Below are 16435 nucleotides of genomic sequence, written 5' to 3'. Positions count from 1 at the left end.
AAATTCTATTAATACACACTATAATACTTAAAGTTAATACAAAGCATTTAATGGTTAGAACTATGTGTATATATGAATATATTTTCTATGATATAAGCTATATAGATGCCGACTTTTACGCCTATTTAGCCTAACATTTACATTTAAATATGGTTAAGCTGTTAGTGATAACATTTAAATTAAATTATCATCAGTATAGATGTATATATATACATTTATATTAAGTGGTTCGATAAAATTAAAAACTTAATATAAAAAGAAAAATTTTGAGAGAAAAAAAGTACTTTTGTGATAATATATTAGATCGAATGCGATTCAGTCGAGGAATTGAGTTGGATTGAAAAAACTGAATATATAAAAATGAAATTTAACTGAAATATATAATTCCCTGTCGTCGGGATAACGAAACACAAAATAAAAACAACAAAATAAAATGTTCTGTGATTTATGAGATTTAAGCACAGTATCATATGGTTCAATATTTTATACGATTTGTCGATTATGAGAATAGTGTAATATTTAGATGGAATATGGGCTATATAAATATATGTACTTATGATAATCGTTGTTGATGTTGCTAGGTTTGAGTTCCTTCTTACTTGTCGTATATGAATAATACATTGTGGCTATGTTTCGTCTGCTATCTCTAGGCATATATATAATTTGGATATATATATATATATAATTAAACTGCACTTAAATGGGTTTTTAACTAAATGCTAGGACTTTGCGTACATTTCCTTTGGATGCCCGGACTACCCTTCTCTGGGAGCTAAAACAAACTGCTCTGCTTGGCTAGGCTGCAGCTGTGCAGGGTCATGGTGCCCGTGGGGTGAATTGCGAGGGCGGCGTGTATCGTTGGCGGCGGCGTCGTTACGGGGCCCCACGAGAGCCGCTTTCAGTTGGGTCGCAACGGCAGCATGCCATAATGTTGCTGATGTGCCTGCTGCTGCTGTTGCTGTTGCATCATCATTTGTTGTTGCTGCTGTTGCTGTTGCTGCTGCTGCTGTTGCTGTTGAGACGTTGTTGTCGTGATCGTTGGGGGCACCTGGGATGTGGTGTAGGTGACAGCACAGGCTGCCGGTTGGGAGACAACAACTGGCGCGCTCACCTTACGTTCCGATTGCGTTCGTATGGGCTGTGGATGTGCTGCATTGGGCTGTGGTGGTGGGGCATACATCAGCATAGGTGGAGGCGGCGGTGAGGGCTCCACGCTGGGATGACGCGCTGGCGGCGTGACTGCAGAGCCATGATACGAACCATACGAGCTGTCATCGGACTGCGCCGACTGGCCGCGATTGCGTGGACCGGTCATGCCATAGAGTTGCTGCTGCTGCTGCTGCTGCTGTTGCTGCTGTTCCCGACGCTCGAACTTGTGATTGCCATCCAGAGGTGTGGGATTGTTGCGGGAGCCGTAGACTGGTTGGAAGCCCTGTGGTTGCGCCTGTGGCTCCGACATGTGCTGCTGCGGCTGTAGCTGCTGCTGCATGCCAACTGGCGCCTGCTGTTGTTGCTGCTGCTGTTGTTGCTGCTGTTGCTGCTGCTGCTGCTGCTGCTGCTGCTGCTGCAGTGGTTGCTGCTGTCCGCGCATGGATCCGCGCATGGCATAAATGCTCTCGGTACGCTGCTGCAGCTGATTCTGCACGTTCTGATTCTGCAGATGCGACGATTGGGTAGCCGTGACTGCCTGATGATGCTGCTGCTGCTGTTGCTGCTGCGTGCGCATGGGATAGAGACTCTGCGCTGGCACCAGTGGCCCGGGACGCGGCACTATGTCACGATTGATGGCCGTGTTGCTCTTGGCGTACACCGACTGCGAGCGATTCAGGTTGCTGCGCGTCAGCGTGGGCGAGCGGCAGTAGAGGGAGCGAGTGCCGCCATAGAGCGGCTCCTGCTGCTGCTGCTGCTGATCGTACTTGGAGGAGAGCGGCGGCGCGGTGTATAAGTTCTGACAGTAGTTGCCAGCTCCAGCGCCGACCACGCCCATGGGCGGCATATTGGCAGCGGCATGCTGCGCAGCTGTGGCAGCTGCCCCATTCGACTGGCCGCGCGGATAAGTGCCCTGCGACTGCTGATACTTGTTTGGCTTCTCCATGTCCATGTCATAGTTCAGTTCATCTTCGGAGTGTATGGAGCTGGAGTCGTTGTCAATGCTGCCCTTGGCATGGCGCACGCTGCGGCGAGAGCTGAATATATGCTCATAGACCAGGCCAGAAGCCATGCCGCCAACGAGCGGGCCAAACCAATATACCCAATGGTTGTCCCATTTGTTCAGCACAAATGAAGGACCCAAAGAGCGCGCCGGATTCAGATAGGGCATCTGCAAGGGAGCAAGAGGGAAAGGCAGAGTGTTAAATAGCTGTGGGAATATGGGACGAGGGATGAGGCATATCTGTCTAGGCTTAACGCTGAGTAGCTTAGAGCATTATAAAGTGTTCACAAAGCCAATATACTCTTCTTGAATAACATGTCTAAGCCTTACAGTAATTACTAGATTTATGTGCAATTTAATTATGATAAAAATTATATAATCTAGCTCTATAACTGGCATATATAATATGCATGAAGAATTTACCTCGACTTTCCAAATTTTTTGTTTAATAAAATTTATAAAATTGTTTTTAAAAACATATTAAAAAAAAAGATATATCTTGGAATGCTTAGCCAGCCTTGAATATTGTTTTTAGCAGCTCACAGATTTAAAAAATGTTCGTATTTCACTTTTCAACGAATTCCACTTCAATAAATTGTCTAAAATTCAGTTTATGATTGCTTGTTCAATTATTATCGCAAGCTCGAAATCGTAATTCAAATCAATATAAATTTCATTTTTATTGTGCGGCTTAAACGAAAACGAAAGCAAAAAATAAAATAAACTGGCTAAATATTTGCTTTTAATTTCTGGACAGCGACGTGGCGAGCCGCGCTCGACCCTGACTTGCGCTAAATTAATTATCTCGACCAATTTCTCGGTCTCTTTTGTTGACTGTGCCTCTGCCTCTGCCTCTGCCCGTTGCCTGGTGCCTGTCATGCTGCGATTTTTGCACCATAAAAATGCGCAAACGGCAGGTGCGTTTCTTGAGGCTCTGACTGGGTCTCTGTCTCTGTCTCTGTCTCTGTCTCGGTCTCGAGTTTCGAGTCTCTAGATCTGTGTTGTGGCATTCCTTTAAGCATCATTATCAATGTCAAACTTACCGACACAAAGCAACAGGCGCTGTATGCCGCACCAATGGCAAACGCCGAATTGCCCATGAACTTCTTAATGGCATCCGTGGAGACGAAATAGCAGAGCACCACCACAAAGGTGAGTATGAACTCAACCCCGAAACGTTCCCAGGCGGCCAGGGCGGCGCTGTGAGAGATTGCCGCCTGCAGATTGCCCTGATAGCCAGGCACGGTGACACTGCAAATGACATCAAAAACAGAGAGAATTTCCAATTAATACTGCCTTAGGAGTGACTAAAGTTAACGAATCATATATAACCATATAGAATATTTACGGCGACCCAAAGTTAGGCGCTCAGACAGCTAGTTAACTTGCCACTTCATATGGGCATGCATACATATATATAGATATAGATATAGCTGAAGCAACGGGAACATAATTTAGATTGCCAAAGTTTCAATTGGCAAAGTGACAAAAGTTGTTGCCTGCTTCTAGGCTGTGTGCGGTATCAAAACTTTTTTCGGCTCCTACAAGATTTATGAACAATTTAACTTTTGCGTTAATGCTAATGAGTTTATTCACATGCAGCTGCTATCAACTTGGCGCTATGTGAGTTAACTTCAATCTGAGTTATAATTGAAATTGGGCATAAATCAAAGTTGACTTGAGCAGCAGTTGAGCTGCCTATTGAATTTATTAGTTATTAAGCCTTCGATTGCTAAGAATAAAGCACATCGAATTCAATTCATGATAAGCTCTCTCTATATACGTTTATAAAATACATTAATAATTTACTAACTCTCCATAGCCTAAATGTTGATCAAATAAATTTTCAAAAAAAAATCCCTTCCCGTGTCTTCCTCTTTATTAAATTTTAAGCTCTCATATATAAAATCCCCTTGCCTAATGGAAGGAAAAAAAAAAAACAAAAATGCATATGAAAACAGTGTTGCTAAATGCAAGATAAATAAATAAATGCAATATGGCTTCATGTGCACGCAAATACATAGAAGAAATTTGCCGAATGGCGAATGGAAGTGTGTGGCTGTGTTGGTAAATGCCACACTCTTACACATTATAAGTGTTGTTGAATAAATATTTGCAATGCTTTCAATGGATGTGGAAGCGCGCAGAGCCGCAATGGCAATTGCACATCATCTCCGGAACATTGAATAACTGTGAAAATCCGGAAATAAACGCTTTCGCAATGCACTTAAAAGTAGTTGAGCAAATAGAGCCGCAGTTGCAGCAAATAGCATTGAGTGGAGCGGAGGGAGAAGGTGGCGACAAGGATGCCAGAATATTCGTATGTAATAGTAAGTGAAAAGGTGAGACATGCCGGCTTAGCGCCAATAAGCGCCAGCTTTGCTACCAAATAGCTCTCTGCCAATAAAGGAAAGTAGGAAAAAAACGTGGGAATAAAAAGTTCAAATATTTGAAAGGCATTTGATAGAGAAAAATATATGTATAGATACAATATTTCATAGCCGTCTCCAATGTGTACACAGAGTGCGGTTAACCAAAACAATTTTTCACTTGGCTGGATGCTTATTAAAGTTTAGATCGCACCGAAAAGAAAATAGTAAAGAACTCTGTGCAGTGGCTGACCAGCAGATGCCCTGTGTAAGCTACTTGATGTAAGAACACAGTACTTAGCATCAAATATTAGTTTTGGTTTTAACATTTGTTTCTAATACATATGGCTACAAAAATAACGAGTAAATGCATGCATTAAGTAACTAGCACTGATAGAATATCTAGACCATATATCGATATACATTGCTGACATTAGAAATCGATAGCTTCAATAAATTCGATATGAAGGACTTTTGAATAAATAAAGGGAAATATAATAACAACAATGCAAACATTAAGTAATTAGAACTGGCACAAATAAACACAATATATCGATAGACATTGGTTAGCTTAAATAAACTCGATATCAAGTTCTGGAATAAATAAGAACTAGATCAACATGGCTGATCATAAATAGTTAAAAACATTATACGGCTGAAGCGAACACTTCGTCAAACGCCTTTTTAATGCGTTTTCAATAAACAAAGAGTATCAAAGTAAATATGCCTTTGGTTATGACTGCGTTAGCTTGATTTTTGAGTTTATTTTCTTATCCCGGCTTGTTTGCTCATAAATGTATAAAGTGCTAAATTTGCAGCAACAACAAGTAAACATACACGCACACACACAGTTACAGCTAAGTAGCAGGAAATAGCAAAATGTTGCCAGCAGCTTATGTGCCGTTAAGCTTAGCAGCTTCCCTTTGCTAACCGAACAAAATTGTTGGCGCACGATAAAAAGGCAAACAAAAGGGAACAAGCGGAAGAAAACGACATACCTACATATATTAAGCTGCACGAGTTGTGTGAAAAGGACATAAGCATACATTTCTTGCTGCCACATCCGCAATGAGAAGTGAGGTTATGTGTTATGTGCAACACGCTGCAACTGCTTGCGGTTTGTGGTTCCACTGGTCGGGGAGACGGGGCATGTGGCAGGTGACAAAGGGCATGTCAACATGGACATCGACTACAAATGCCTTTGTTGCATTTCAAATCAAATCTGATATTGCAACAAACAAAATATTTACGTGCAACAGTTGAACCATTTAATATTGTTTTATCGCCTCGCTTTTAATTGTAAATTTAAGTGAAACGCATCACGTTGCAGAAGACAATTAAAATGCCCCATAAATATGCATGCAGTAAATGCAATTTATTGACTCTGCCACATGGCAATTAATTACAAATTTTAACGTGCCACACTTGCCACAAGCTGTGTGTCACAATCAAAGTAATCAGTTGCAAGTGTGGCACATACACAACTTGAATAGAAGAAGCCGCATTGCACGCCTGGACCAGCTGTGCAGCGCTCCCTTTTTAATTCTGTATGTGTGTGTGTGTGTGTGTGTGTGCAACAACCGGAAGCGGCGCACAGGATGCCATTTTCATGTTGCAAGCGATAAGCTGTTAGCGGGCGGCATCAAAAACGTAATTCAATTGCCTCGATGTGACACGAATTGATTTTGGGCAACTGCCCAGGAAGACGCCATGCCCCATGCCCCTTGCCCCATGCCCCACATACGAATCAATAATGCCAACACTGGCCGCGATTTCAGCTCCCTGGCGGCAGCTCGTTACGTTTCGTTTCGTTTCGTTGCATTTAAAATTCAAATTTCGACTCGAAAATCCTGTTTTTTCTTCTTTTTGGTTTGTATCTCCTGTGCGCTGCGTCGCTGTTGCTGTCAGAGGCAACTACTGTAATTTTTTCATTTTTGTTTTTGTTGGGCGGCAGGTGTGCCTGGCAGGCTGTGAGCTCGTTTCAGTGCCTGCCAGTTCCAGCTGCCCTTTCGTGCTGACCAACCAGCAAGAGGCAGCGACACGTGTTTGATTTCAAGTTTCTGTCGCATCCTGCGCAGGCGCAACAACTGAGCAGGAATTGAAGACGAAGTCGAGCCGAACAAAGGCCAGTGGTAATTATGCAGTTTTGCTTGCTTGCTGGCTGACTGGCGGGCTCTACCTGATTTTTATCTTTCATCATTTTTACCGAAAAGGCATATTTTGGAACGTGCTTGGCGCACGTTTCCAGCCGGTCAAGAATAAAAGCGACGGCCGCAAACCAACTGGAATATCCTCATTGAATATCCTCCAGAACGCAACGCGCATAACAATAACAACTAAGCAGGCGAGAGCCGGATATCGATACTTAGACCTGCATGCGGGCCACGCATGTCATGCGACTCTTCTCTGCTTCTTCTGCCTCTCCTTCTGAAGAGTTTTTACTTAAAACCAAAATAAAGCTGAACACATACAAATAATAATAAAGCCTGCGCCTCAAGTGCCTCTTGGCTACGTCGGGCAATCAGTTCAGCGGCAATTGATATGTGACAGCAGCGCAGACAGCGAGCCTGAACAAGTGCCCACAAAGTAATGTCTCTCTCTATGGAGCAGGTCTACCTATAATAATAATATAGCTCTTAAGTCAGCTGAATCTTATCTCTAAACTATGTTGCACTTTCTACTCTTGGGTTTTATCCCTCATTTCCTCTTTAATATTTCTTCATAGTTCAAATCAAATATTTACTTAATTTAATCTTTTATTGATTGTTTTTTATAAGCAAGATCTATAGAAACTCCTAGAGAGCATAAATGCGAAGATTTAATTTTATATATATTTATCAAATTAAATCTTCGCATTTATGCTCTCTAGGAGTTTCTAAAGAAATCAAATTCATATAGTTTGTATTCAAATATTAACTGCAAAATATATATAAATATCTATAGAAGACTCATGATAGATATAAAAGACGAAAACTGAAAGCAAATTTTGATTTTACAAGATTTTCAAGAGTAATAGATGAATCGATACAGCACAAAGATGGTCAAATTTTCGACTATAGAATTTAATAATTTAATTCGAAAGTCTTTAAAATCATATTTATTCATAAAGTTGTAGAAAATATTAGTTTTGTATAGAACCATTTAGATAAAATATATATATAAATATATTTATCAATAGAGACAAATTAGAGTCTTGCCTGCAACCAAACTATGTGAATATCCCAAGCAAGCTAGTTTATGTATCGTAATGTATGTTTTTTTTTTCAAAATAATTATATTTAAAATATAAAACTTTTGTTGCAAGATTCAAGGTAGAAACAGTTAAATTAAATCACAATTAGGCTATCTAAAACATTTTGGATAGACATACAATCTAGGCTAAACTTGTATATGAAGAAGTAAAGGACTTTCAAATACTTTCAGTTAAAAAACGCATGATTCTAACCATTTTTTTTTTAATTGCTGATTCTAAACTAAAAGTTAAATTACGATACAGCTGAAATATACGCAGTAGCCGCCTAGGGGAAGCGCCTACTCGATAGTAAATTTCCCTTGCGATGGTGGCGCCATCGGGCGGTGAGTGGAAGTACTGCATTCGTATATGAGATAGAAACAGAAGAGATTTGATTCTAATTCTAACCAAGTTCATTAACTAACAGTAAAAACAGTGCATGCTAGCATGATAAGACTCCAAAGATCTAATATTATTATAAGCAAAGTTAAGCCTCAATTAATCTCTATAATATTTAATATAAATTTCGCAAATGAAACAGTTTTGCTTCATAGCAACTAAATTTTGATTATTTTCACAGCTCTCAGCTGTCTTTGCTCACTTTTTCTTGGAAACCACAAGAATTTGCACTCAATTTCACGCATCGATTATGCTAAGAGACTTCGTTAGTTTTCATGCTGGCTTCAATCTCGGCTAGAAGCCCATCAATCAAACTGAGCCTAAAAACTCAACTCAAAAGCCGCCCAAAAGCCACAAAATCGACTGCCAAATCTAAACCAATTAATCAACACATTCACACACACACACTCACATTAAAATACTTTTGGAAACATATGTTTCGACTAAAAAACAACTGGAGCTGCCAGCGACCCTTCCACAGATACAAACTATATGGAGTAAAAAGAAGAAGATGCGAACCTGATCGGGCTGGCAGCTGAAACATGTTTCATGGCTGCAGCGGCTACTCGGATTGCGGCTCGGTAGAAAGTAAAGATGCCAATGCACTTAAAAAAAAAAACAAGCAGAAGCAAACTCGAAAAAAAAGGAGCCAAAGAAACAGATGTTGAACAGACCCAGAGAGACACATCGTGCGTCGAGGGGCAGGCTGCGCAGGCGCATTAACTTTCCAAAAAGGAGTTCAACGTACAACAAAACAGAACAAAAATTGGAGCGATGCGCAGAAGCAAATATATTTTTTCCTCTTCATTGTTTATGCTGCCCTCGCTATAGCTATCTATATATGTATATATATGCCTACCTATGGCCGTCGCGCACAAAGACTGATATTCCACACGCATATCCTGCGCGGTGTTTGTCAGCGAGGCATAAAAGACGCTGACAGGACCTACAAAGATTTGGATACGCACTTTTATGATAGTGTGCGTGTGTGTATCTAGGCAGCACATGTTGCCCGGCCTCGACAAAGGAATCCGGTCCTGACAGCAAACGCATTTTCAACAAAAATGGGAAATCACGTCGGCAGATGTTTTCGCCCTAGCTGAGATAAACGTGGGCAGACAGAGAGAGAGAGAGAGAGAGAGAGGGGGGGAGAGAGTTCAACTCCTAGGCAACTTACTACCTGCGCTCTATGCAGGTGCTTCCAACTCCCTCTGTGTGTAGGACACAGCGTTTACCTGCATATCCTATTTATACATTTCTCTAGATGTTCCCCTATTTAGTTCTTTTTTGCACACAAACTACGTATTTCCTGTAAATGATTTTTGGGCAAAGTGCCCTTGGTACAGTCACCGCAGCAGCCGTTAGGTCTCTTCATTTTTCTTTTGCATTTTCGAGTGACATTGAGCACCTTGTTGAATTTAATTCGGAAATTGTTTAGCAACGCATTTCCTGTGCCAAGCTCGGGTCAAACATACTTTTACATCGAAATGAATTTCATGCCCAATGGACATTCCATATGGAAATTTTTACCGGGAATTAAAGCAGCTTAAGTGAAGGCTGCGTGGGTGTTGTTCGAGTGCCATGAAGTCATTAGGAAATACTTGGAAACTGATTGCAGCCAGACTCATAGAATTGCTGAATAGAAACTTTGGCAATTCATTTCTGATTACACTGAACGAAAATTTGAAAAAAAATATCGATGAAATTAAACTAAATGATTTAGCGAGTTCAACGAAGAAATTTTTTTCCTAAAATATTTTTAAATGAAAACTGATGAATTTAATATTTTCTGCTATTTTTGCGTAAAAAATCAAATTTAGCTAATACAATTTTTAACTATTAGCTAATTATTTCTTTTATTCTATTCAAATATACATTTCTACAGCAACAAATAATATTTTTTAAGTTTACCAAATTTTTTTTAATATTTTTAAATATTTAATAATGCAATTTGTATATTTATATTTCTTATTAAGGAATTATTGTATAGTTTATTAAGTGGAGAGAATGAAAGAGAAATCTTCATAATTATATAAATCATTTCAGTTGCTGTCACTCACTTCAGATTATAGTTTACAAACGTTTAGAAATCGTTTTTGCCTTTTGTATTTAAACAGAAATGAAAATTTTCAGAAATTTCAAAAATGACTTTGTTCAGGAAATATTTTTCTCTTCGTTGAGACTTCAAACAATTTTTTTTCTCAAGCCCAAAATTCTCATATTTTACGCCTATTAAATATAAAGCGTGTTTGCCTTTCAAATTTAAATAAAATTTACAAAAATCTTCTGAATTTTAAACATTTTTTATAGAGCTTTAAAAATTGTTTTTATATTTTAAGTTGTCTTTTCCAGTCAATATTAATTAAATTCTTAAATTTCTTAGTTTTCGGATTTTTTTTGCCACACCAGCACTTAATAGAGCTTTAAAAAAGCTCATATTTATAGTGCTATATTTTTCAATAATTTATTTTATATTTAATAATAAATAATAAATAAAAAAATAGAATTTTTAGTCATAGCCAAACTTAATTTTCTTGCATTAAAAAAAATGAATTTCCATCAATTCATCATCTTATCTGTTAGATAAATAATTAGATAATATTTGTTTGACTTACCCATAGAGCAGAGCGGCGCCTGCAATGCCGCCGCCGCACTGGGCGGTCATGTACATGGCAGCTCGGATGGGGGAGATGCTGCGGATAACGCAGCAGGCCAAAGTTACGGCGGGATTGATGTGAGCGCCTGTGGTGCGAGAGGAAACAAAATACGGATAAGTGGATTAATCATTAAATATTTAACAAGAAAAGAAAAGTTGCCAATGCTCCAGGTGGCTTACGCTCAGAAAAAGGGAAAACCTGTCAAAGTGAACGCATATCATAGAGTCTATCCTATAATAAACTGAATGATGTAAGGATATGGAGACTAATTTGCATGGAAGCAGAACTTTATAGAAATGAAACTTTTTATTCGATTATTAGCTTTCAAATTATTATTTTTAATAGAATATTTCACTTTGTCTCTGCTCTGTCAGTTGTCAGTGGTGTTTATTTTCAGTTCAATCTATTACAAGAAAGATATATGTGGTGCTGTGGCTGTGGTTGGGGGTGCCCCTCTCACTCTGAAAACCGTTAAATAACATTTTGACACTTTCGTGGAATATGTTTTTTATGCTGGATTGAGGGACTGTGCTCATAACTTAATGTGCAGCCAATTGGCTGTGAAAAGAATCATATATATAGCTGCAACTTAAAGGCGAAATCAAGAACATGTGTTCACTGCACATGGCCCCAACTGCTGCAACTTTTGTGAAAACATTAATTGCCCTGAATGTCAACGCAGATGAACAAATACACGAGGAAGTTGTACAGAGAACAGTGAGAAATAACAGAGAGGCCACTGCAAGTGCGCCCGCCACAGATAAGAGTCTCGGCACGGCACAGCACAGCAAAGGGGCATGAACAAGTCGGGGGGAAATGCCGCAGGAGTGGGGCAGGGAAACGCAGACGTGGGCGACAACCACAGTGCGTTGGCTTTTCGAAAATCACAAAAAAAAAAAATACAAAATAAAAACGAATAGCTCGATTGAAGTAGGGTATACCTGACTGCTAAGTAGATAAGCAAAATGAAAATATTTTCATAATCTTAACTTAGACTGTTCTGATTTATCAAACTGCTAGAAGTCTTATAAATAGTAACATTCTCTATGAGCTAACCAGAAGTATATATCTCAAGTGTCAGCTCGCTAGTGCTCAGCACAAATAGCACAAAACCTATATACTCCTTTTGCTAAGAGACGTAGCATAAAGACTCTACGAAATATATGTGAAATGGGGTTCTTGTGGCTGCCGCTGCTGCTGCTGCTGTTGTTTGGTGGCAACGAAATTCCCACGGCAAAGTTTGTGGACCCTCCACAACAACAACAACAAGCAACATGCAACACTTGTCGCCTGTTTATTCATTTGTTTGTTTTGTTTTGTTTTGTTTTTGTTTCTTGGCTTACCCGATATATGCAAAAAGCACTGTGTTAATGTTGCCATCGCCAGGCCGGAGGCGAGCGCCGTGGCCAGGAGCACGGATGAGACGCTGGCACCCACACCGGCGCCCGCAGCTGCGCCGCATACGATGAACACATACAGGAACGAGGCAAGGCACTCGCTGATGATGGATCTGCAAAGGAAAGAGAACAGCGGGGCTCGGTAAAGACACTTCAGTTGGGGCATGTCATTTCATATGATTAAAGTAAATATTCAAGAAATTATGTTGCGCTACAAATTGCACACAATGTGCGCCTTGTTCAGGCCCAATGACAATTAAGCACACACACAGAGGGAGCCTCGCTTCGCTGCGAGGTTCTACAACCAAAAAGCTAACAGCGACTGAGGAGACAGCAGCTGCCTGCCGATTGCCCGGGGTCGTGGTCGTCGTCATCGTCGTCGTCATCGCTGGACAACCAGAAAACATAAAAAACAAATGGACTACGCCCTCCATGACAACCAGCAACTTCTCCTCGTCCCCTGCCTTCTTTTGCAGCCACTCCTCCTCCCTCTCCTCCTCCTCCCACTGCATTTGCGATAACGAAAAATCAAACAAACTGCTGCGATGGCAACATAAACATTGCCAGCTCCAGCTGCAATTTGGTTGCCCAACTTTGCATTTTTTTTATTTCCATCAAATTTCTTATTTAACTTTTGCATTATTTCGCTGCTCCCTAATTGGCTTTAACTATGCTCATACCCGACTCTAAAATAAATATATATTTTCCTTCTGTTTTTTGTGGCTAGCTGCTGTCACAGACACGCAGGTCGTTTGAGGCGAACTTTCGTTTAAATTTTAAAATTAAAAAGAAAAGAAGAAGACAAAGAAGAAGAGAACTTATTTAAACTGCGCTGCACAGCGTAGCAGCAATTTAATTACTTTATAGATTTTTAATGCAGCGGCCATTAAATGAAATTAAATTAATATTAAACTGACTGTCAGCAGAAATTTTAAGAAGCAAAACGATTTAACGCTGGCGATAAAAAATCTTAACATATTAAAAAACAGTTAAGAGAGTTGAAAGTTGCATAAATCATTTGTAGATTTTGGGATTAAATATTTAAAAATCAATAAAGATTTTTGTAGCGCAGAATAAGTAACGTGATTTAACTTTTTAGGTGAAATAAAACATTGAATAAATATTTTAAGAAGAAAATATTTTGGTTTTCCAATAGAAATCAAACTTAAAATTTATATGAATATATATAAAAAATAAAAAAATTAAAAATTTAACAATGTGTAAAAATGTAATAATTTGGTGTATAAAAAAAATACTGACAATACTGACGAGCGTAAAAATTATATTTCGCTTATAAACTTTTGGTTAAGCAGCAAATATAAAAATTACTATTATTTTTTGCAAATTTTAAGTCATAATTGCTTTCTGAAATATTTTAAATAAAATGAATCATTTTATAAAATAGGTTCAGTTTTTTTGTTGGAAATAAAAAAATTTAAAATTAAAAAAAGAAATTAAAAAATATTTATAAAAAGTAATAATGTAATAAAATAGTAATATTAATTTTTTATAAATTAATTATTATGATTTTTTATAATATTTTTTTATCAAACAATTTGATATGACAAAAAATGTATATAAAAAGGTAAGCAAAATAAAAATGTATTAAATTCAATTAAGAAGTTCTCAGTTACTAAATAGATAATATAATATAATATAATATAATATAATAAGATATGCCAAGTGACATTGATATAGTCTAAGCTAAAAGTGCATGGCTCGTAGATACCCCTCAACCTAACTCTAGGTGCAGTCAGATGTATTTGAACATGAACAAATGGCAATCAAATCAATTATAATAGAGCTAGATCGGTGCACTTATCAAAATTAGCTAAGCTAAATCAATTTTAATGATTTGTCATAAACTTGTGAACGAAAATTTGTCATCGCGAAAGTCTTCAAGTTGCTGGCAAAGGCAAAGGCAGAGGCACAGGCACACAGACACACGGACAAACCACTTAAATTTCACTTAGTTAAGCATTATAGTACAGCTGACTGCCTCTGCATTATGCACGCAAAGCCACAAAAGTTAGAATTCACAATAAACAATAAAGGCAGACGAACAAAGCCTATGATAATGGCTACAACTGCGTGGTCTGACTTCGGGTTGTGGGCGGACTGTTAATGCTAGTGGTTCGGATGCTGTCAATGCCCACCTCCAGAACTCCAGAGTGCGTATCTCGGCCTGCATGCTCCGCTTGGGCACCTGCAGAGTGCTCGAGAGGCGATTGTTGATGGCATTGCCGTGCGAATCTTTGCGCATCGCCTCCAAGCGCTCAAACAATGTGACTATATGATAGTCTATATTGTGCTCCAGCGGCATTGTGTGCAGGCTTTCGTCGGCCATAGTTGGTGTGAGAGACGTTGGCTTTGTTTATCTTTTCGATTAGAGTTGATGGAACTGACTCCGCTTGTTTTGTGTTTTGTTTTTAGTTTTGATTGCTCGACGACACACGCGACAAATTAATTAAACGAAACTGTGTTAGGCAAACATTTTGCGCCAGAACTTTGCACTCGCAAATTGCACTCAATTGATTTCAATTGCAACGACAAACGACAAGTCGAAGTTTTGAACCTTTAACCGTTTCAGAGTTTTGGATTCGACGCGAGAACACGACCGTACACAAGTGCGAGCTGCGAGCGAATGCCGAACAAGTTGACGGCAAGAATCCACCATCAGCAACATAAACTGTAGCAAAGCCACCATCACCAATACCACCACTGCTTATACTGCCCACACCACCAACGCAGCATTGTCTGTGGCTCTGTGTTGAGTAAGCTACCCTCGCAGTGTGGTGAAGTTGAGTATACATAAGCCGAAACAGGCAACCTGTTGGTCAGCCTAACTGTCATTGACGATGATGTTGCTGACGAACATGATGATGATAGCGATGTTGCTGAACATGATGATTGTGTTGTTGGTGGTGGATGTTTTTTTCGGCAACTGGCAACATAATGAAAGCGCGCTCGTAACTTGATTATGCAGCTATGATCAATAACACTGATTTCACGGGCAGGCAACAATAACAGCAACCCGACCTGACCCGCCCCGCCTCGGACACAAAGTCGAACTCCCAGGCAGCTCAAGCATCTGCTGGATGCTGGTCTCAGCTTTCGGTGAATATACATAAGTATGATGCTCTTTGATTTTACGGTACATTAATAAAAATTTATATAATATTGAGCAATCGAAAGACAGGATACGCTTAGGGTGATTCGTTGAGGAATTTTAACTAAGAAATTAATAAGAAAATAGCATATAAGGTATAAAAAAGTAAACTAGTAAATATTTAAACAAATTATTGAATAAACAACTAGAATATTAACTTAATTAATTAACATATTTGAAAATTAACATGTTTTTTTTTGTTTTTAATTTTATAAAATAAAAAATATTTTAATTTCCATTTGAAGAATATATAAATATAAAATATAAAATTAAAAATATATAGATTATTTATCGATTTATAATAAGCAGACCAATCTTTAAAAATGTTTTACATTTTCTTCAATTTTATCATACATTGTTAAATAAATTGAAGTGAATAACTTTTTAAACCATGGTAATATTTTGCAACTTGAGCAAAACTAATGAGCATATAATTGTCGTTTCTTCGCATGACTACCCCTAGTCAATTTAAAAACCTCAAAGATTTTGACAAAAAAAAATAAGTATCACATTTTACGCACCACTAAATACTATAATTATAAGCGTTCACCACTTGATACCTGTCGATTTTTAACCTGTCCGTATGCCAGAGCTTGTGTCTGAGTGAATCTGCGGAGGATGCCTCGCCTTACATGCACACATATATGTATGCTTATGTATGCATGTAGTCTGCATTATCGTGTGAGCGACATTGCGAGCCCAATGAGCTGTGAAAGTCAAAAGGCATACCAAGAAACCAAAGTGAAATCAATCACAAAACTGCCTACAACAAGAAGTCAAACATTTGTTTGACTGAGCAAGCGAGTGAGAGAGAGAGAAAGAGGGGGGGAAGAAAGCCGCAGACATTTTTGGCACTGCTCGGGTCAGCTTTCGCACAATCTTCGAATGGGGCGGTAAGGACGTTTCCCAGCTTGCGCCTTATATGGGGCGGGATGCGGAGGGGGCGACCGACAACGACAACAACGAAGACGTCGACAAAGGGCAGCCTCTGAGCGTGGGAATTTGTTGCTTTTGCACGCTCTTCTTATTTTTTTTTGCTGGTCAGTACCTGGCTGTCTTT

The 16435-nt window shown here is 39.1% G+C and overlaps 1 protein-coding gene across 1 annotated transcript; it reads right to left on the bottom strand.

Annotated features, from left to right (window-relative positions):
* Positions 1-407: 407 nt before the first annotated feature.
* LOC111603868 (neurogenic protein big brain) lies at positions 408-14861 on the bottom strand. Its single transcript, XM_023321675.2, has 5 exons — positions 14363-14861; positions 12153-12319; positions 10768-10894; positions 3196-3403; positions 408-2320 (listed from the first exon to the last, which is right to left on the bottom strand). The coding sequence occupies exons 1-5, from the start codon at positions 14551-14553 to the stop codon at positions 899-901; spliced, it is 2115 nt and encodes a 704-aa protein (XP_023177443.2). The 5' UTR covers positions 14554-14861; the 3' UTR covers positions 408-898.
* Positions 14862-16435: the final 1574 nt, after the last annotated feature.

Source organism: Drosophila hydei, unplaced genomic scaffold, assembly GCF_003285905.1.
Source record: "Drosophila hydei strain 15085-1641.00,03,60 unplaced genomic scaffold, DhydRS2 tig00000149-arrow-pilon, whole genome shotgun sequence".
NCBI classification, from domain to species: Eukaryota; Metazoa; Arthropoda; class Insecta; order Diptera; family Drosophilidae; genus Drosophila; species Drosophila hydei.
This window is presented reverse-complemented; position numbering and strand designations above follow the sequence as displayed.